The sequence below is a fragment of the Lagopus muta genome, chromosome 1 (genome assembly GCF_023343835.1).
Source record: "Lagopus muta isolate bLagMut1 chromosome 1, bLagMut1 primary, whole genome shotgun sequence".
Classification (NCBI taxonomy): Eukaryota; Metazoa; Chordata; class Aves; order Galliformes; family Phasianidae; genus Lagopus; species Lagopus muta.
This window is the reverse complement of record NC_064433.1, coordinates 32,984,926-33,006,269: the sequence shown is the minus strand read 5'-3', so window position 1 is coordinate 33,006,269 and position 21,344 is coordinate 32,984,926. Positions and strand designations below refer to the sequence as shown.

Sequence of the window (21,344 nt, the reverse complement as noted above, 5' to 3'; positions counted from 1 at the left end):
CTCTCCTCTTCGCTATGGAATTCCCACCAAAGCCACTAAAATGTAATAAAGCAGACAATAAAGTGTATTCATCTAAATTTGAAGTATTCATGTGCTACAGAGTATGGAACTATATACATCTTAGGAATACCAAACATTTGCATGACTGCCTTGTGCTGTTGACTCTCTGTCACATAGAAATGCAAACCCTGGAGCTGCCTTCCCCTAAAGGTGTATGTTCTGCATCCTGCTTTTCTACCAGCCTTTGAAACAACAGGACAGAGTGCAGCTGGGGAGCAATATGTTCTTGAAATAATCAGATGACAAAACGAGAGAGGAAGAAGGGGAAAGGACTACACTTCAGTGAGCACAACTTGGAGATCTGCAGTTGCCCTCGAACAGCAATCACAAGTGCCATTATAGGAAAAGTAGGTAGTGAAGGCAAAGTCACTTTGTACGTCAGTGTTGGGCTGAGCACAGGCTGTCCAGAAAATGTCCTGGTATGTCATAATGGGTAATACTGAATATTGTAACACACAACAGCGTTTACTTTAGAACTCTGAAGAACTCCAGAACAGTGCTGCAAGTTTTGCAAAAGCTTACTGCTGACCATTTGCTTCTGGACAGCAACAGCAGCTTTTACCAAGCTGTGACTTTGTAAAAGGTGATAAAATCTCTGTGTTTTTCTACAGGAACAAAAATAATCTCTGGGGGGATATTTGTCACTATACAGACCTCATCACCCATATGAGACTGGAACTCAAATTTCATTGGTGGACAAAAAGCAGTGGGGAACATTTCCATGAATCTCTGCTTGTCACTTCGAGGCTCCAAGCTGTCAACTGCATTTTCTATGATGTCAAGGCCCTCATGCCTGGAAGTTTCAAGGTTATACTCTGCAGAAAGATACGTTCTTAGGGCTCTGTTCAGACTTGCGTGGTATCCAAGATCACAACACTAATAACATAGTAAAGGGAGAAGAAAACAAATTAGAAAGCAGGAACACTATAGCCAGGACTGCAATATCAGAAACACAATAAAGAGAGATAAAAACCAGTTAAAAAGCAGGAACGCTGTTCCAGTACCCCAGATCACAAATTATCACTAAAATTTTCTGTCTAGGAGCTTTTCTGTCTTCAAAATACTTTACGAAATACCTTGTAATTTTAGTATTAGGGTTAAGACAGTAAGTATTTTGCATTCTCATCCTACTGCAAAGACTAAAGGACTGTTTTAGAAAAGAGATCAAGTGGACAAGTATGGCAATTCGTCTTCTGGATTCAGATAAGCTATGATCACATTTACTGAGAAAAAGTTTGGGACTTCACAAAGAAGTGAGCTTTTCAGTATAACTGTCAGGTCATCTGTTCAAACAGATTTAATATTCTCTACCATCTAAGTCAACGCTAGCACCTAACTGAACATTAACCATTTCCTGCTAATAATGGCTGTGCCCAACCAAAAAGCCCCATATCTGTCTCCCACATTAGTGACCCATTTAAGACGTTTTTTGATGCAGTGACAATGATTTAACATCCCTTCCCTTGGCAGTACAGGCATATTTACCTTATGCTCAGACAGTGGCAGCAGTGCACATCATTACTAAATACAGAAAGTTATAATTTATGCCTTTTTTTTCTAGGAGTGAGAATAACACTGGAATGTAATTGAAATCTAATTGGTAAAGTTCTGTTTGTTCGTGAATTTTAAGTATGCCAGGTTTGCATTATTCATGATTGCTTAATATTTTAGAGGAACAGCTCAATATATTTTTAAAATGTCACAGCAGGGGTATATCAAGTAGCTGTTTTCTTAACTCCCCCACACGTTACACAGTAAACAATATCTTCAGCTTCTACTCAGTGAGCTTCCAGGTAGTGGCACAAGTAATGCAAACCTTCGTGTCACATCTGTACTCGAACATCAATCTGCTAACATTTGCATACAAAGCAATGTTAATCTGAAATGTGTCTTTAGGCTTGGCTCAGTACAGAGTGAAACTGACCAAACATCTGTTGGTACACAGTCAGCAGCAGACAAAAATATCCAACATTTCCCATCTCATAGAGTGTATGCAGGAAATCACTGCAGTTTTAGGAGAGATGTGTCCCAGTCAGAGGACAATGCCTCCCTGGCGCAGACAGACAGCACACTGCCTCCATTCCCCTCTTCTTTCCCAGGTGATCCCCCACAGCTTAAAATCATCCTTCCCTGCAAGTTGCATTTGGGTAAAGAAGCAATTTGAATTCGATCCACTGTCCATATGCAGCCCCCCTTCCCAGCTATTACAAACTCCTAGGCTTCATTGAATCCTTCCCCTTTTCCTTTTACAAAATAAACAAACCACTCACACCTTGCCTCACATACGCTCATTATGAGTGATTAAACTGCTCTGAAATCTGTCAAGGCTGTCTGTTGAACTCAATATGAATGCCAAAACTTCCATACAAACTTTTGGGCTTAGCAAGTATTCTGGGTAGTTACTGGCAATGAGACACTGTTCTACCCATAAACTAGCTCTTGAACTATTTACAGAAAAAAAAGAACATGTCATGTTCAATCAAACGCACGCAGCTTATCCTCTTTCTTTTGCACTTATACAACAGAAGAGCCACTCAGCTTTCATACTAAAGGCCATCCATATTTCAAAGACATCCATTCTATAAAATACTGTTTCTAAAAGGAAAAAAATCTCCTGGTGTTTTTCTCTTGTTCTGCGTCAACTCAGATCTCATATTTAATTCACTACCTTGGATGAAAAAGACAGACTAAAAGTGATGATAAGAAAGTGGATGAGGGCAGCTGTTTTATTTCATGTGCATTAGTTTCAGAGAGACCTCATGGAAGATTTAACTGAGAGGAAATAAGGGCAATGCTAGCTTTAGTATGGCCAACTACCCATGTGTTATAAAACTACAGGCATCTCGAGCCTGAATTTTGGAGGATTAACAGAAAGCTCACTGATTTACAATCATAGATGTGCGGGTTTCTGAAGCAGCTGTTTCACAAGTTGAAATATAAGCTTGCAGCCTTGCAGCTTTATGCAAAACCTTCTCCATTTAACCCTTAATCTACTCAGTAACTATCGCCTCCTCATGAATGAAAGCCACAGTTATTTTTGAAAGCAATGACAGCTGTACAGGGTAACAAATACGGCTTCTCAGCCAAGAACATGGATTCTTCAAGTGAAGCAGAGCAATCTAAGGTATTATAGCAGACTAAGGTATTTTCCTGCAAAACCAATGCCAGTGGAGCAAACAGTAACAAAATCTAGAACCTGAACTAATGCCTCATCACCAACGGCTCTTTGAATCAAACTTAAAATGCTGGGATTTGGATTTTGACTTCAAAAAAATTCAGTAAAAGTTGAATTTGTCTGAGTAGCATTATATTTTTAAAAGCAAAATGAACACTCATAAAACATGGCAAGTCTTACTTCTGCCAGAAGGTAGTTCATTTTCTCTAGATTAGGGAGATATTCTTAACCTGAGAACAGCTCTGTAACAGTATCAACTCACAGCTATTCAGAGACAAGAGCACTCGTTTAACCTGCTAGTACTAGCCATGGCTTAGAAATAGAGGGGGCTACAATGGAGAAAGAGCTTGATCCATATGCTCATTATTGAGAATAATGAGGTAAGGCACTGCTACTAAACTGTTATCCCCACAGCACTGGAAAAAAAAGCCAACAACAAAACCCCAATCCTTCAGGTGCTGCAAAAAAAGTATGCATGCACGCATATGTATGCAAATATACACACACTCATGCATTAATACATGATTTTCAGGAAAAAAACATAGATCCAAAAGACTTTTAAAGCTTAAAGAAGCAACCACACTGGTAATCAAAAGATCTGCACAGCAAGCTGACAGCCTGGATGGCTAATAAGACCTGCTATCAATCTACAGCCTAGAGAGAGATGGTGTCTGCTGATGCAGTAAGAAATGAAGATGAGAAATGAGAGAATGAAGTCACAGACTATGAATTTTATTACATTTCAGGATTCATAAAGACTTTTGGTGAGGCAAAGGTGGGGGAGATGAGTGATGCATTTGGGATATGTGTGAAAAATTAATTTTGTTATTTGCATTTTACACTTATTTGGAATTAAATCTGAAGCAGTCTCAAGAGCATTTACTGTCTTTATTGCACCCCAGAGTATACTTAGGCTTGAACAAAACAGACTGCAGTGCTTAGCACAGAGCTGCAACCAAGTATCCAAGATGATCTTCATTTCATTTCAGTAACAATAATAAAATACTAATGCCATGGGTAGAGAAATTCATAAAAATGTCTTAACCTCTGAGTAAGTCACATTCTAATCATTTGTCTTACATAGACATCAATGCTCAAATCAAACAGATCTGACTGCACATGTCCTATTTATGAGAATTTTTAATACAGACTGAGCTGCACAAACTCTAGCCTAGTTTTAAAATTGCTTCCATCGATGATTAACAAAGAATCTTTACCCAATAAAGTTTTTGACAGCGAAATATTCTCTAGCTTCCTAACATGATAATCAGGCATCAACAGTCAGTATGGTGTGTACAGTATTGCTCATCAAAAATCCAGAATTTAAAAAAAATTCTATGTGTTAAATAAAGCTTATTTGAGGCAAAAAGCACTGCGCTGTTTTCTGCATGATTCACATGAAGAATAAAATTAATCCTATTCCTCACCTGAACTAGAATCGACTAGATATCCAACAGAGAAGAAATATTCAACAGAAAAAACAAATTCCTCTAAAACAATATGGACAGGGCAGAAATGTACTGTGCACATCAAATCCTTCTCATCCCTCCATTTCTTTGCAAATAATGGTCACAACCCTCAGCTTGCTAACATTAAAACACCTGGCTAAGACTCCAGCAATATATATATATTTAAATCACAAGGGCTTAAGATGAACACATCATTTTAAATCAGAAGCCCCAAGTTTTGTTAATGAAGTGAATGAGTTGAACAGTTCACATCGAGCTCAGCCATGGAGCTGCAATTTAGGATTTTCCACACGAGTCTCACAAATCAAGCTATAGAGGAACACCAATGAAAGGAAACTAAAGAAAAAATAAACCCCACAATCCTCCCCAATCTTGCTGCAAACAGTATATTGAATACTTCACTGAGTTTTATCTAATTTTCATCAGATGTACTTATCAGTAAAGTTGGAAAGCATTCAATATCATTTATGGGCAATGCCAACAGCTCAGAGTGATCTGTATCCTTTCCATGTTAGCAGGAATTCAGACACAGAGGGTATGTAATCCCCTCCTACACAGACAAAGTTCATGGAAGCACAGAAAAGAAGAAATGCAGATAGACAAAGTAGAAAAGGTAAAAAAAAAAAAAACAACACCACTGCTCTGAAAACTCAGAACTGTTCAATTACACTAATAGATTTACAGAACGAGATAGTTTGGACTGTTGCAACATATGGTGAGTGGGAAGCATGTCTCACATTCCAATGATATAACACAAAAATCCTGCCAAGACTCTTTCATTTACAGAAAGCGTTTCCTTTGTGAAGTAGTAAACATTCTGTCTAGATACCAGTGCTTTCACAGAATATTCTGATGAAGTACAAATGCCTGCAAGACACTTCATTTAAACAAGATCACAATCAGATTAAGTTGGCTCAGAATGAAATTCTAGTTACACATTTATTAGCCAAGTATTACAAAACAGTAATGAAAAGGGCAGTGTGGGCTTATAGCCCAGAAAGCCAACTGTATCCTGGGCTGCAAAAAGCAGCGTGACCAGCAGGTCAAGGGAACTGACTGTCCTCCTCTACTCTGCTCTTGTAAGAACCCATCTGGAGCTCCAGGGCCTCCAGCACAAGAGAGACATGGACCTGTTAGAGCACGTCCAGAAGAAGGCCACGTAAATGCCCAGAGCGTTGGAGTACTTCTGTTACAAAGAAAAGCTGAGAGCCCAAACAAGAGAAAACTCCAGAGACCTTATTACATCCTTTCAGTGCTTAAAGGGGCCTAAAAGAAAGATGAAGAGAGAATTTATTTGTGTGTGTAGTGACAGGACAAGGCGTAGTGGCTTTAAATGGAAAGATGGTAGATTGAGATTAGTTACAAGAAAGAAATTCTTCACTACAACAGTGGTGAGTCACTGGAACTGGCTGCCCAAAGATGCTGTGGCTGCCCCATCCCTGGAGGTGTTGAAGGCCAGCTTGGACAGGACTTTGAGCACCCCGAGCTACTGAAAGATGTCTCCAACCATGGTAGGGGATTGAACTAGATAACCTTTAAAGGTATTTTACAATCCAGATCACTTTATGATTCTATGAAGAGTTTTCCTTCCTTCCAGCAACCTGAAAGCAGCAATAAAGTTCACAGTTATCAGACATGCTGTAACTAGAAGCTAAAAATTCATCATTCTTTAAGCAATTATCAGGAAAATTATCCATTATGTAAGGATAACTTCTCACTTGGGTGGCACCCTAGCAGGTATGCCATTTGCCCTTAGTTTTCTGCCTTCATTAACTATTTGTTGGCATCTAGTTAAATATTTTCATTTCCTGGGCAGGACAGGTGGGTTGAGCAAGATGTACAGATGTAAGGCTGTAGATCATAGAAAGACATGTGGCAAAATAAAATAGAAGAAATCAGAGGAGGCAAAACAGGACAAAACTGTGAACAGGAAAAAAGAAAAACACTCAAAATGCAAAAAAAGACACATCATCACTCCCTATAGGAAAGAAGAAAAAAACCACCAAAATCACTGGGAGGGAACAAAGTTGGAAGGGAAAAGGATATATTTACAACAAAATTGACAAGTTTTTAATGAATGTAGGTCATTCCAGAAGTAATACCTATTTGTTTCCATGGAAACTGAAACAGATACAAAGAGCACATAACACTATTTGATAGAGCAAATTCTCAACTGCCAGCACTATTTTCAACATAGTCAGCACCATTAGCTATGTATTTTTGCCTGCATGCTGTGCTTGTGAAAATCAGCACCAGTGGAGGTGACCCATGGTTTCACAGCTGCTATGATGGTGCTGTTACTAGGTAAATATTACCCACACAGTCAGAAGGCATCAAATCCAGACTGTACGGTGAGTGTGGTGAGACAGTCCAGCCAAGACTGGCCATGTGCTCCACAGTCTTTAAACTGGCATGGAGCCTTATTGTGTTGCAAGAGAAAGGTTGTCTTCTTCTCTGGCCTGACTCTGGATGTTACAGTCAATGTCACAATGCAGTAGTCAGAATTGATGGTTTGTCCTCATTCCAGGAAATCCAGATGGATCACTCCTTTCGTATCCCAAAAGACAGTGCATATCACTCTACCCTCTGAGGGCTGTGTCTTGAACTTTTTTCTTTGATGGGGGGAGGTTGGTGGCCCTGCATGTGGCAGGGGGGTTGGAGCTTCACGATCCTTGAGGTCCCTTCCAACCCTGGCCATTCTGTGATTCTGTGAATTCACAGGCCACCACTCTATGGACTTCCATTTTGACTCTGGCTTGTAGTGGTGACATCACATCCTGTTATTGGTAATGATGCAGTTCAGGAAACTGTCACCTTCAGCCTCACAGTGGCTCAGCAGGTCCTGACAAACTTGCCTACAGTGTTCTTCCTGTTCCTGTGTGAGCATTCTTGTGTCCCACACGGCATAAACTCTGTGATAATGCAACACTGTCACCATTGTTTCCAATGTGTTGAAGCCGATATTCAGCTCCATGCACAGTTCCCTGATTGCAATCTGCTGATTCCTGTGGATGAACTGATGGAGATGCTCTTCATTTCTTGGTGTGACAGCTGGGCCATCTGGATCATGGCAGGTCTTTCACATGACTTGCTACTGTTGAAACACACTACACTGCGCTCGCACCCATTGTTTGGTCTCCATAAACGTTCAATAAGCATTGATGAATGTCAGTGGGTGTCATTTTTTCCACATGGAGAAATTCAGTGACGCACCTCTGTTTCATAAGTACTTCCATGTCAGATGTAATTTTGTCAGACTACCCTTCTGCTGCCATCTGTCACATGGCAACAAAATATTATGGAATACTGGCAGGAAGGTTCAACTTAGTACTGCCATGTCACCAACATCTGCCTCTGGCAATGTGGGCAACATACTAAAATAGGAGGCACTGCTTTTGGAGCAGCCCTCATATTACTGAAGAAAGCAAATGACAAAGAAAATTGACTCTCAGTATTTAAAAGCTACAGAACTGTACATATATACACATATTCATACACAAAAATCTAAATATACATACAAATATTTTAAAAATATACGAAACAATAGAATCACAAAATCATTAAAGTTGGAAAGGACCTCCGAGATCACCTAGTCCAACCATTCACCTATCACCACTAAACCACATTCCTTAGTACCACATCTACACATTTCTTGAACACATTTAAGGATGGAGACTCAATCACCTCAGGCAGCCCATTCCAGAGCCTAACAACTCTTCTGGAGAAGAAATTTTTCCTGAAATCCAACCTGAACCTCCTCTGGTACAACTTAAGGCCATTCCCTTTTGTCTTATCACTGTTATCTGGGAGAAGAGGCCAACTCCCACCTCGCCACAACCTTCCTTCAGGTAGTTGTAGAGGGAAATAAGGTCTCCTCTGAGCCTCCTCTTCTCCACGATAAATAATCCCAGTTCCCTCAGCCGTTCCTCTTAAGACCTGTACTCCAGTCCTCTCATAAATACAATAAAATGCAAGCAACTATTTTAATCCATTCATCTCAAGAAGGTATCTTCCCCTTTCTCTATCAAGCTTTGCAACTGCAGACAGTAGAAATAAAAAAAATTCTTGTAAAATGCTAAATTAATTTATACTGTACAACAAACCAGAACCTGTCTGGCTTATCATTGCACTGAACCTCCCACCAGAAATGACAGTGGGTGAATACTATTTACTCTTACAAGTAACAAATGTCATTGTTACGGGAGAAAGCACATTTAAGTATCAGTGGTAAAGCCACTGACTCATTTAACAGAATCACAGAATCGCAGAATGGCCAGGGTTGGAAGGGACCTCCAGGATCACGAATCTCCAACCTGCTTGCCACATGCAGGGCCACCAACCTCCCCATTTAATACCAGACCAGGCTGCTCAGGGCCCCGTCCAATCCAGCCTTGAACACCTCCGGGGATGGGGCATCCACAACCTCTCTGGGCAGCCTGCTCCAGTTAACATAGTGTTGTTAACACTATGTTGCTTCCTGAGGCTGTATGTGCTGTAACCAAATTTTCTTTAAAAATATATGATTGGTTTACAAAGAGGGTGAGACACGACAGAGCACGGGTTCTGCCCTATGTGTCATCTAGAATGTCACTAATACATGTTCTGCAGGCAAAACGCTGGTATAGATCAGCATCATTGTATAACCTCATACTCCTAGGATGTTCACATGGCCTACTGGAAATCAGTAACAAGTTCTGTTGAAAATACAGAGAACTGATTCTGCGTGTTCTGCAAAATACATGATAAAAACTAGCATGTAGTCAATTTAATTACTAAGTGAATGAATCTAAATGATTTTGAAGACACAAAAGAAGTTATTCTTATTGAGTTGAATACCATCATTACATGCCCACTTAAGATGTTTCTCTCCTAAGAAATGTTTATACTCCAGAAATACCTCTGCAGTACAAAATGGAATATTCAGCTTTTTTTGTGTGTTATTCCTGTCACATTTGTTCTTGCCACATGGGGAAGAAACATAATGTTCTAACTTTAGAGGAAGGTTTAGCATCTTATTGGTTCTTTATTTTGTGAAATGTTAAGCTAACAGGAAAATCTGAAACTTATATTATAAATGATGAACATATTGGAGGCAATCCATAAGATCTATTCCCTTTGAAAATAAAAATAGAGGATATTAAAAACAAATGTGCAAATACTTACATCAATTAAATCTGAAAGGTCATGAATATAGTACTTGAAAACAGAAGCATTGGTTGCTTCAAGGGTGAGCAGGTATTCGTTACGGGCCTTAATAGATTTCAGCTTGTTTTCAGAATATTTTGCTTGACGCTAGGAAAGAGATTGTACATTAGTGTCTTTGAATGACTTAATTGTTGGTATCTAGCAAAAGCAGTAACGACTCAAGTGCACATTCCTATTAACAAAAACGAACCTTAACTGTCAGACGTATAAAGAATGTAATATATAGTAAGAATTGTACTGGGAATAAAGTATTCCTCCCTCTGAACTGCAATTAAATTGTCTATAACCCACTTCTAGCTTATTTGGTGTACCTTGTTTAATTTTATTTCCCAGTTGGATTTCCCTGATGTCATGCTACAGAACATCAGAAATGCACTGAATTTATTTCAAATGAAGCAAAATAAAAGGACTACTTACTTTTTCCTTCATTTTTTCAATCTTTTTCACAGAGCTCCGTCTTTGGTGCCTGTCTTCTAGTCGTATATGAAAAACAGGGTCTCCTGACCTCCCAATCTGTTTTTCTTCTTGCTTCTCTGCTTCCTTCAGTTTGCTTTCTGCACTGATGCTCTCTGCATGATACATGTGGTATGTTTTCATGACCTGCAAAAGACAGAATGAAAAGGGAATTAGGAGAAAGTAAAAACGTACATATAGAAAAATGACAGGGGCCATTAAGTAAAATGCTCTCCTACAAAGATGGAGCTTGAGTAATTTTCTTGGTCAACAGAATTGCCACTATTCACTTTAAAGTAATAATAAGTATATATAAAACTCTAAATGTTCAGAGTGCTTCAACAGGCATGGTGAATAAAGAGGAAGATGATGGAGAACTAGTCATATAAGTGTCTGAGACTGTCTTGTGTTCTGCCTTGCTTCTGCTGAGAAAGGCGCTGTACCTCAGAAATATTTTAGTAGGTGATTAAGCAGAAAGCTATGAAATATTTCAGTCAGTAATTGTATAAAATATTTTCTAAGATTTTTTTCTTATTTTTCTATCAGGAAAGAACCAAACCCTTGTTATTATACTTCAGGACTTTTATCTTTGTAAAAAATCAGAAATGATGAGCAATAAAACTAAATATCAGAGCCAAATCTATCTCACCTGCTCAGTACTTTGTTAATGATGGCCCAGCTGGGGACATCAAATGTTTGAGACTGGGAGGTCCATCTAGCTCTGAGAACAGGACAGGGAATCAGAAGCAATAGGAAGCTTCAGCCTGGGGATACATCCCTAATTAGATGGATTGGTATTGAAGGCCTGGAAAAAAATTGTGTTCAACCATGCAGCCAGTGGATTAGGCATGACACAGAACTGGCCAGCTCTCCAGACATGATCTGGAGAAAGAGCAGTTTGATAGATAAGCCTTAAAGACAGTCCCTCATAGCCCCAAGTTAATAGCAGCATCCCTCCCACATGCACACTTGCTCTGTAGCTGAGAAAGCTTGGGCCACCAGACTACAAATACACACAAGATACAAGTTAGGAACAAGGTGGGGAGGCATCCCCAGGAGGACAATATCTTCCTCTCTTCTTCACAGGATGCTGGAGCTCTCTCTCCAGCAGATGTCACTTTTGGGATCAGGCCACGCAAACACTTGCCTCTCCTGCAAAGGATGCAGCCATGGAGGAGTAAAAGAGGCTGTTATACCTTCAACAGGGTTTTGCATGGCTGCTGAAGAGACAGACTAGTTTGGGAAACTGCCTTGAAAATGAGACAAGTAACTTTTCTAACTGAGAAGTTAGGGCAGCCCGTAGAGAATCCACAGACTGACAACACTGAAGGGTGTAAATTAACCTTTATCAACCTTCAAGCCATTCTGCATGTGGCTTAGCATGGATCAACACAAACCAGTAGAACTCCACATCAGGTGAGTGGTGAAGAGATCCATAACTGAAGTTCTATGCAACAGGACTTTACACATATTCACACTTCTCTGCCAAAAGGGTGCACAAAGGGAAAAGCTGGTGAACTCAATCTAAATGGATGGGGCATAAGCAGCTGAGCTGGGAAGAGGATGCAAGCCTGCAGAGCTGAGATCTGCCCTATTTTCAGGTTAACTACATACCATGCTTGGCTTCCTATATCCGCACTGATATACCTCCACTGATATCCATCCCCAGGGACTTTAACTCATATAGACATAAGGAAATCATTACTGAAAAGGAATGCACTTCTTAAAGAAATTATGTATGAAATAAATAATAAAAGGCACAGAAAGAGATATGGCCCTATTAAAAACAATAGGAAAAGGCAATCAGGTACAATGATTTCACCCTTCTGTTTTGGTCTTTGTATTCAGTTCTTAAGTGCTTATTTACAGAATTGTACAGGTATTTCTTATTTTTTTGTTCAGTGTCAGATCTGGGAACTTTTCAGTTGGTAGGAGACGAAACTAATTTATTTGTCTTATCATCTAGAAAAGTTATTTTGTTTTATACTCTCCTTTTTTTTTTTTTTTTTGTTTGCTTGTTTGTTTGTTTGCCATCAAAGAGAAAACAATAATAATATCTCTGAGGTTCCTAACCTGCACATCTCAAAGCACTTGACTTTAGAACAAATCCTTGCTCTGTCACTTCTTGATAAAGGCAGCAGTGAATGCTGAAGTTTGTGAAGTGTTTTTTTTGAGTGCTACATAGCTCAGCATACTAGGACATACTACATAAGTGACTTTCTGAAGTGGCTATGACATTTCAGCCTGCCTCATTGTTAAGTGAAGGAGCATAAATACATCACTACCAGCTCTCAACAAGAAGTTTCAGAAGTCTCTGCACTGACTCCACTAACCCTGCATCACTGAAGATCACTTCTTCCACTCACTGCATGCTCATAGCACAGACAACCAAACCCAGTATCACCATACACCCTGACTGAAAGCCAAGTTTTGTGTAAGAATCACAGAATCATTAAGGTTGGAAAAGACCACTAAGATCATCTAATCCAACCATCAACCCATCACCATCATTAGCTTAGAATTTGCATGCTAAGTTACATATATATTAATCTTTCCCTTAACATCACACCACCTTTTCTCTCAAAAGTATTTAAAAGATTGTTAAATTATGTAAAAGACAGTAGACTTACTGAAAGAGGAGTTCTGAGATCCACAGATCCCAGAGCTGTAAATATGTAACAAATCCATAGATCTGCTATTCAAATGACAAATCAACTAATGAAATAAGTGATATAGCTTTTCAAATGCCCACCAAACTCTTGAACCGATAGACTATCCTGTGGGAGTATCCATCACTGAACCGACTTTTATTAGTCTCCAAAGTGCTTATTGATCAGCTATCAGGTATACACCGAAAAGAGAACAAGGTTGTAATTTTGCAGATGCTGAACTGCCATCAAGACAGACAAACTGCACTTTCTGCTGCACTCAGCAAGCACTGTTGAATGTATGCTAGTCCCCTTCTAAAATCAAATGGTGAGTTTATCACTGACTAATTTAGCAAGTCTGTTACTGCAGATGGAAAATGTAAAATACAGATTTCTGATAGGTAACTGAGTCAGACTGCAAGTAAATAAAAAAGATGATGTTATACAAACTATGTACCCTCCTACTTGCAGGTGACACACTTTACGCTTAGTGACATAAACTTTCATCATTTCTATGAAAGGGCAGCACACAGCACTTAGAACGGTGAAAGGAACATTAGAGCCAGCACTTAGAAAATCAGTTTATTTAAACTCAGAATAATTACTGGGACAAGTGAAGCAACAGGACAGCAATTAGTGCCTTACTTTCATGGGCTACAAGAGGAATGTTCCTATAGCAAGGCTGTGGCCTTCATTTTATACATGAAAGCTTCTTTTCTAGAAAATTTTTTAACCTAACTACTGGCTGAATGTTTCTAAGTCAAAACACATTGTATTTATCATGAGTAATCAAAGTAACATGCTTTATTTGTGTAATAAAATGCCATAATTAATAGCTTTTTCATAGTGTTTCTCAGGAAATAAGCATTTAACAGAGCAGAAGTTCATCTCTGTTGGAATTACTGAGTCTGAATAGTTCCAAAATTGACTCTGGTAAGTAGTGAATTCTATTAGAAAGTGCAGTTGCAAGGAATTCATCATATCAGATCAGCTAGTGCTTTCCCCAGGAAGTAAAATCTTATGCCAATTCCACGACATCATTGGCCTCTAGCAGTTAAGCAGGCTTAATATTTAAACGTTTTCAGCATTCTCATCACTTCCAAGACAGCCTCTGATGTGGCTGCAGGAACAATCACTGGTTTATTACTATCAATGCAGAATTACCAATTTCACCAGCTCTCAGATGTCTGATGTACTACAATAAATTAAACGTAATTGTTTTACAAAGAATCCAGATTCCATGTTAATGAGTAAAGAGAAAAAGAAAACCTGGCAGCAACGACTCTCAAAAACTAAACAGCCAAAATTTTAATGAGTGAGATAAAACAATGCAAAATGCAAGTGGGACTGCTGCCTTAGTCTTATTTAATATTAAATTGTTTCTTTTGGATTGTATCTCGGACATTTTCGTTTTTCTGCAAGCCCTATGTTTGTACTCCTGTATTTCTAAAAGTGTGATGCTGGGAAGTATAATTTGGAAAACCAAGTAGAAGACATGAAGATATTACAAGATACTGTAATTTTCAAGAGAAATGGAAGAAGAGTTTGGGAAGCTTTCTCTGCAGCAGTGATATCAAGTGTAAAATGAGTGATTTATTTCCTCTTCCATTCAACATGTAACAAGATTTCTAATCTCTCAGTTCACAAAATACACCAACCCAAACCCTTATACTCTTCTGTTTGACAATCCTTTTAATAACACTGGCTGAAAAAGTAATAGAGAGGAATAAGAGACGAATGCAGTTGCTAGGATGTTGCAGACCTGAAAATACCAGTTGTCTGGCACAGCCAGAGAAAAGCCATGCGTAATTAAAAGTACTTGCCACTTACAGTTTACTGAACTTGCAAGGATACAGACTGAAGCTTAGCTATTCAATCATTTTTAGCGTAATGTTTTGAGTAATAACATTAGGACCAGAGCATAAAATACTGAGACCTAAAAATGAAAGAGTCTTAAAACCTATTTTCACTAGTAATGCGAGTAACCAAGAAAACATACAAATATTTAATGTAACATGCAAGTAAATCTTTTCTATGGAAGAGAGGTGGAAATTAGAAAGGAAAGTTTGCCTTATAAAAAATTCTGATTACTCCAATAAAATAAACCTACTTCACTCACAGGTTCTTAGAACACATTCTGCAGCCCTGGATCATCTTCTTCTGTTTATATTTTTTTATCAATCCTGTATGTGATGCATAATTTTAATTAAGATGACACAAGACATTGAATACTCCAAGGGAACAAATACAAGACCGATCACACATATCTCCTACTTTCAAGATAATTTCTAGTGATGCAAATGGGAAAAGAGGAATTACTAAAGTGTAAGCATGGAGAAAGATCCCCTAATGGAGTGCACTTCTAAAGAACAGTTATTTAACGTTCTAAAATGTCTGGGTTTTGGACCCAGATGTCTGTTTTGCTTTGGACATCTGACTGCAGTTCTGAGCTTTCCACACTCAGTAAAAAGCCAAATCACTCTGTAATTTCTTGAAAGACAGACTGAAATTTTCACTTATCTCTGAACAGAAAGAAGTTTTTTAATTGGAAATCACTGTGCATTCTCAGTGGGAGGCGGTAAGTACTTTCAACTTCTCAGTGTTTTATCTTTTAATTCCCTTGGAACAGTTTATTCTTTGCAAAATCTAGAGCAGGACTTACTGACTTAAGGAACTTGATCATTGATGCCGATGGACAGAACTCCTTAACTACAGCAGTATTCAGATATGACCCATAAAGATGTTAATAATTATGAGGAACTTTGGAGGCATAAATGTAGTCTGTAACTTCAGAGAAAGGTCATGAAATCATCTTTTATATCTGGCATCTTCTATGATACAGATGACTACCATACTTGATAAGTATCACTGCGAATAAAGTTTATTATTCTGATCATTAGTAGGTTGTGCTTGAATTCAACCATTAAAAATACCATCGACAAACGGATATTTGTCCCCTCATGCAGCTGCTTTAGGGCATTTAAACTTCAGTAAGGCTTTACATTTTAACAGTTATACTTTATGAAAGCACCATTCCTTTAAAAAAAAAAAACAAAAAACCCCCCAGAATATATTGTACAGAGAGACTTCAATATTACTGTGCTTTTTACTGACTTGAAATTCTTTTGATTTCTTTTGGACAGAAAGATTTATGTCACAATGACAAGACTAATTTTGCTTTTTTTATACTTCTCAGAGTTTAAAACTGTTGATATTTGTTTAGGTAAGGTCACTATCACTTCATTCTCTAAACAGTAAATGTTACACAGAATTAAAATCCTATGTATGAGTGTTTCCATTTGTCTAGGTATCTTTCTAACTTCATGTACAGAAAATTACACAGATAAGCTGATGATCACCCTAATGCTGCAAACAGTGGAACAGATGCTACTCAGCACCATCCTGCCACTTGACTATGCAAAGCTTGCATCTGGCTAAATATAGGCACCTACAGCTGATCAAGTCCTTTCCAATCAGTAAGAAGCTGGACAACAGAGCTAATAGCGTAGTAAATTTCATCTGAAGCACACACTTGCACCTGATTAGATGAAGGGTTCTGATCTCCACACATTACATTTTACTGACTGTAACTGGAAAACAGATGGCAAGATATTTGCACCTATGCTGCAGTTATGTAAAAATTAGATGTAGTTAATTTCATACAAAAAAATCAATAATTCAAATGGCACACATACTCTGTATTTTATCTATTTCAAAGAAACTGTCTAGTTAACAAAAATCTTCAAGTCTAAGAAAGGAGCTGGTGTTCACTGAAAGACATAACATGGAAATTAGTATCTGAATAAATTTTTGCAGCTCTCAGTGGGAAGACATAGCATGAACATGAGTGAGACTTGTAAAACACAGTCCTGCAGATTTTCGCTGGTAATTCAGCCAAGGATTTCAGAACATGCATCAGTGTTTCCCTATGCTGGGAGCACATGCGCTAATCCCATGCCTTGCCAGGCACTGGAGTTATGTAACTGTTTAATTGGAACAAGCCTGTATCTTCAGGACTTAACTCACCACTGAGGTCCTGCTTGTGCAATGGCTCCTACAGTTGCTGATTCCCTACAGCTGTGTGAATTGTCTGAGGCTACCTCTACTTTACAGAAGCTGATTCTAGCATGTTTAACAGACTACAAACAGGCCTGAGGAAACAAGGCTTTACAATATCATACCCTACAAAATCAGTGGCTAAATAAGAACAAAAAGCCCTAAAGAAAAACCCTCTAAAAAAATGAAGTTTTAGGTACATTTTAGAAATTTCCACCCCAAACCACAGTCTGAAAGAATCTAAGGCAGTGGTACAGATCCACATTCAATTGGGTCTTTTTTTTTGCCACCTAAGTTGTTCAAATGTTTGTCAACCCATCTACAAGTAGTGCACAATTTTTCCAAGATCAAATGAAAAGGAAATCAGAAGCACTCAATGTTTGACTGATCACTGCCTCAGGAGGGCTGGTCTCTGATGTATTCCTAAACATCATTAAAATCCCAAATTGTTTCTTAATATAAATAACGTGTTTGTTGTTGTGGTGGTTTTGCTTTGGGATTTTTGCTTTTTTTTTTTTTATTATATCTCTCAAATATCATGGATAGGGAAGGGAGCAATCTAGAGACTGTTATGTGAGGTACTGGAGCATACAAGTTTCAGCTCTTTCAGGCTGAAGATAAAATACAGACATACCATTTCCCTGACAAGCAGGAATCAACAGACTTTTGTAAGAGGTGGATATTACCATTTTTTCTTCACTGTATAACTATATTTAACAAAAAAAAAATCCTTGCTTTGCTCTTTCTTAAAAAATGTTGTTGGTACCTACACCCAAAATATTTTGGGAAACAGTTTTCAGACTTCACCCTGTACTGAGCTGCGTAGGTGAGTTTCAAAACTCTTCCTCAGATTTTCCACCAGCAGCAGTTTGCCAAAAGGCAGAAAAGAGAGAAGCCTTGCTCTGGTAAGCTCTGAGTAGAAATGTCTCATTAATAACCAATGAAACTTATAATAGACTGGCTTAGCGTAGTCTGGGAGGAGAACAGGCTGAAAATAAAAATTAATCCTGAAAGCATTAGCATATGTGTTCTAAACAAGTTATTGGTCTTTCTGCAAGAGATAATTCAGACTTGTGTAAGAAGACAAAAATAAGCACCTCCACTGGGGGTAACCTGCTAGATAAAAGAATACTTAGCACTTACAGAAGTAGTTCAATACACAACTTGAGTAAGATAAAGTAGGTAAGATACTGTACTTACTGTGTAAAGCTCGTTAAGAACTTTCATTAAGTCTTCATGAAGCTGGAATGCAATCTCTTTGCTCTGTAATTAAAAAAAAAAAATCATTAGAAAAAAGAATGCAAAAACTGCAACATAAGCTTATCTCTTACTGTTAGCATTCATCGTTCATGCTAGTGAATGTAAGGGAGTTCACAAAGACATCATTCTGACAGTTACAGTGCACTAAAAATAAAGATTCAGGGAGACAGGGGTAGACAAACAACATCTAGACAGAAAACTTCTGGAGGGAAACCCAGAAGTAATTTAAGAGATATTCTCATGAAGCATTAGGAGACTAGGTGCCAACAGAAAGGGTAAAGTTTGGGATTAATGTTATAAGCCTTTTTAATGGAACAGATTGTGTACTGTTTTACAACTGCTATACATAAACTAAACCACATGGAATGCGATACTCTAGAGGGACGTCCCTCCCAGTTCTAGATCTAGAATAGTTTTTGTTTCTCAGCACATGCAATTATCTAAATATTTATGCAAGAAATAATTGTGGCTCCTCTTTGAAACAGATACTCAACTCCACAATATTTCACAGAGTGGGCTGCTGAAACAGCTTTGTTTAGCTTTCCTGGACTCTGGCTTTACTTTCATTCTGACCCAGAAAAAAGAAATGCTTGGCAGCAGTTATTAACAAAATCAAATATGTCAAAATAAGAGCATTTAATTAGAGTCTCATTCAAATATATTCCTTTGTCAGTTGTGCACAGCAGTTCAATCAGATGCAAGATTGAAGATTGACGATTTGAAGGCATTTGTACCACAGCCTTTGGAAAACAACTATAGAACAGAACTACGGCTTGCTAAACAGCCTAGCTACATCTTTTCTGCACAGTGTATAATTGTAACATACATGCTTTTTCCACGCACCCCCTCCTCAGTGAATGTACTGATGGTTAGCCCAACTTCTAAAAACTCCAACTTCATAATAAATAATGACATTAGCTATGAGAAGTACTTTGTATTTGGATAGAAGCCAAAGGAAAATCTTCTGGGGCAGCTAATCTCCAAAGCTGCTATCACACACTTTGCCATCACTAAAACACCTGCAGGAATAACAATTTCCGAATGATGATTTCCAGTGTAACACCTCATATGAAAAGAAGCCACAGCACACATCCCATCCACTATGTCTTCGAAAAGAACAACCAACACACACAGTAGCTGGAACAGACCACTCACCAGATTTTCCTCCTATTTGCGGTTGGACTAGATGACCTTAGAGGTCTTTTCCAACCTTGATGATTCATGATTCCAATCCTACTGTCATACCCAACTCCAGGTAGTATGTTAAGGAATCTGCCTTTCCACTTATCGATATTCATACCAACTTACACGCAGCATGATTTTTAACTGACAAGAAACTAGAAATACAACCATGGAATTGCAGAATCATAGAATGATTTGTGCTAGAAGGGACATTAAACACCAACCAGTTCCAACCCCCTTCCATGTACAGGGATACTTCCCACCGGATCAGGTTGCCCAAAGCCCCATCCAAACTAGCCCTGAACACCTCCAAGGATGGGGCATCCCACAGCTTCTCTGGGCAGCCTGCATCCGTGCCTCACCACCCTCACAGAGAAGAATTTCCTCCTAACATCTAAATCTACCTTCTTTCAGTTTAAAACCATTACCCCTTTTCCTATTGCTATACCCCCTGATGAAGAATCCCTTCTCAGCTTTCCTGTAGGCTCTATTTAGGCACTAGAAGGCTGCAAGGATGTCTCCCCAGAGCCTTCTCTTCTGCAGGCTCAATAACCCCAACTCTCTCAGCCTGTCTTCACAGCAGAAGTACTCCAGCCCTTTGACTGTCCCCATGGCCCTACTCTTGGCTCATTCCAACAGATCCGTACCCTTCTTTTGATGGGGGGTCCAGGAGCTGAACACAGTGCTATAAGTGAGACCTCACAAGGGCAGAGAAGAGAGGGACAATCACCTCCCTCAACATGCAGGCCATCCCTCTTTTGATGCAGCTTCACAGTAGACAGATATAATTGTACGAGTATCAATACCTTTAAGGTAATTGTAGTACAGAGATTTACATCAAAATTGATGATTGTGCTTGGACTTTGAGTATTGTTCTACCTTAATCTGACAGGGGATTTGTGAATCCGGTTACCCCTCCCGCTCTTGATGGGCAGGACGTGACAGCAGCCCAGGATACAATTGGCTTTCTGGGCTGCAAATGCACATCGTTGGCTCATGTTGAGAATTAAAAAAAACTTCTGAGAGATTCTTCCTCAAATTCTTCAACTGCATCAGCTGTAGTAACCAAGGTCCAGTAAGATAAATGCTCTGAAACTGAGTTATGCAGGTCTGCTGTGAAATTCCGCCTATTACTTACACTTGTAAAAGTTTGGTATTTTTCAAGATTTTTTTCAAGTTTTTCTATTGCAGTAACTTGAAAATTAAAAAAAAAAAAAGAAAAAAAGCTTATTACTTAAATTTCTTTGCAAACATCAGGTTATTTCTATCAAATATTAAGGACAAAAATTCATATGCATAACAGTGCCTAGACTGCATGTGGAGAGGATTGGAGGAAAGGATTGGAGAAAGACTGCAGATTCACAAGCTGCTGTAGGGAAACATAGTCAAAGCTTTAACAAAAATTCTGAATCATTTTTCATTGCTTTACATTGGCACCCTGCTTTCAAAAGTCAGCAGTGCAGCTCTGACACAGCTTACACATCTCCTCAAAGATCCAAGAAATGGAGACCAGCAGTTTTTTCTTGGAAAGCTGTTCCTATAGCATTGAATATGAGCAGCCTATTTTTAAAATTACTTTAGGAGAAAGAAGAACAAAACCTACAAGATAATAGACATTAAGACCGTTAGATGAAAACATATTCACAAGAGAAAAAAAAACAGTAGGGATGAACTCCAGCTCCAAGCAATTTATCCCTTCCAACTGTTGGTGAGCAGCCACCTCTTCAAAGCTGCTGACAGCTCAAGCCCTAAATACAGCCAGGTTGATTCTAAGTATTCTTCATGATTTAACTGGGCAGTGCAAAAGCTTTTTTTTTTGAAAGTGAGACAGAAGAG

The 21,344-nt window shown here is 38.7% G+C and overlaps 1 protein-coding gene across 3 annotated transcripts in view; it reads right to left on the bottom strand.

The window, feature by feature from the left end:
* The window catches only part of SRGAP1 (SLIT-ROBO Rho GTPase activating protein 1), a 138,537-nt gene that overhangs the window by 41,481 nt on the left and 75,712 nt on the right, over positions 1–21,344 (bottom strand). For all 3 annotated transcript variants that reach the window (XM_048937563.1, XM_048937573.1, XM_048937579.1), the window contains exons 4-7: positions 18,267–18,329; positions 10,327–10,509; positions 9,868–9,996; positions 715–936 (exon numbers count right to left, since the gene is read on the bottom strand). In XM_048937563.1, coding sequence (XP_048793520.1) covers positions 715–936; positions 9,868–9,996; positions 10,327–10,509; positions 18,267–18,329 — 597 coding nt within the window. The remainder of the gene's footprint in view (positions 1–714; positions 937–9,867; positions 9,997–10,326; positions 10,510–18,266; positions 18,330–21,344) is intronic.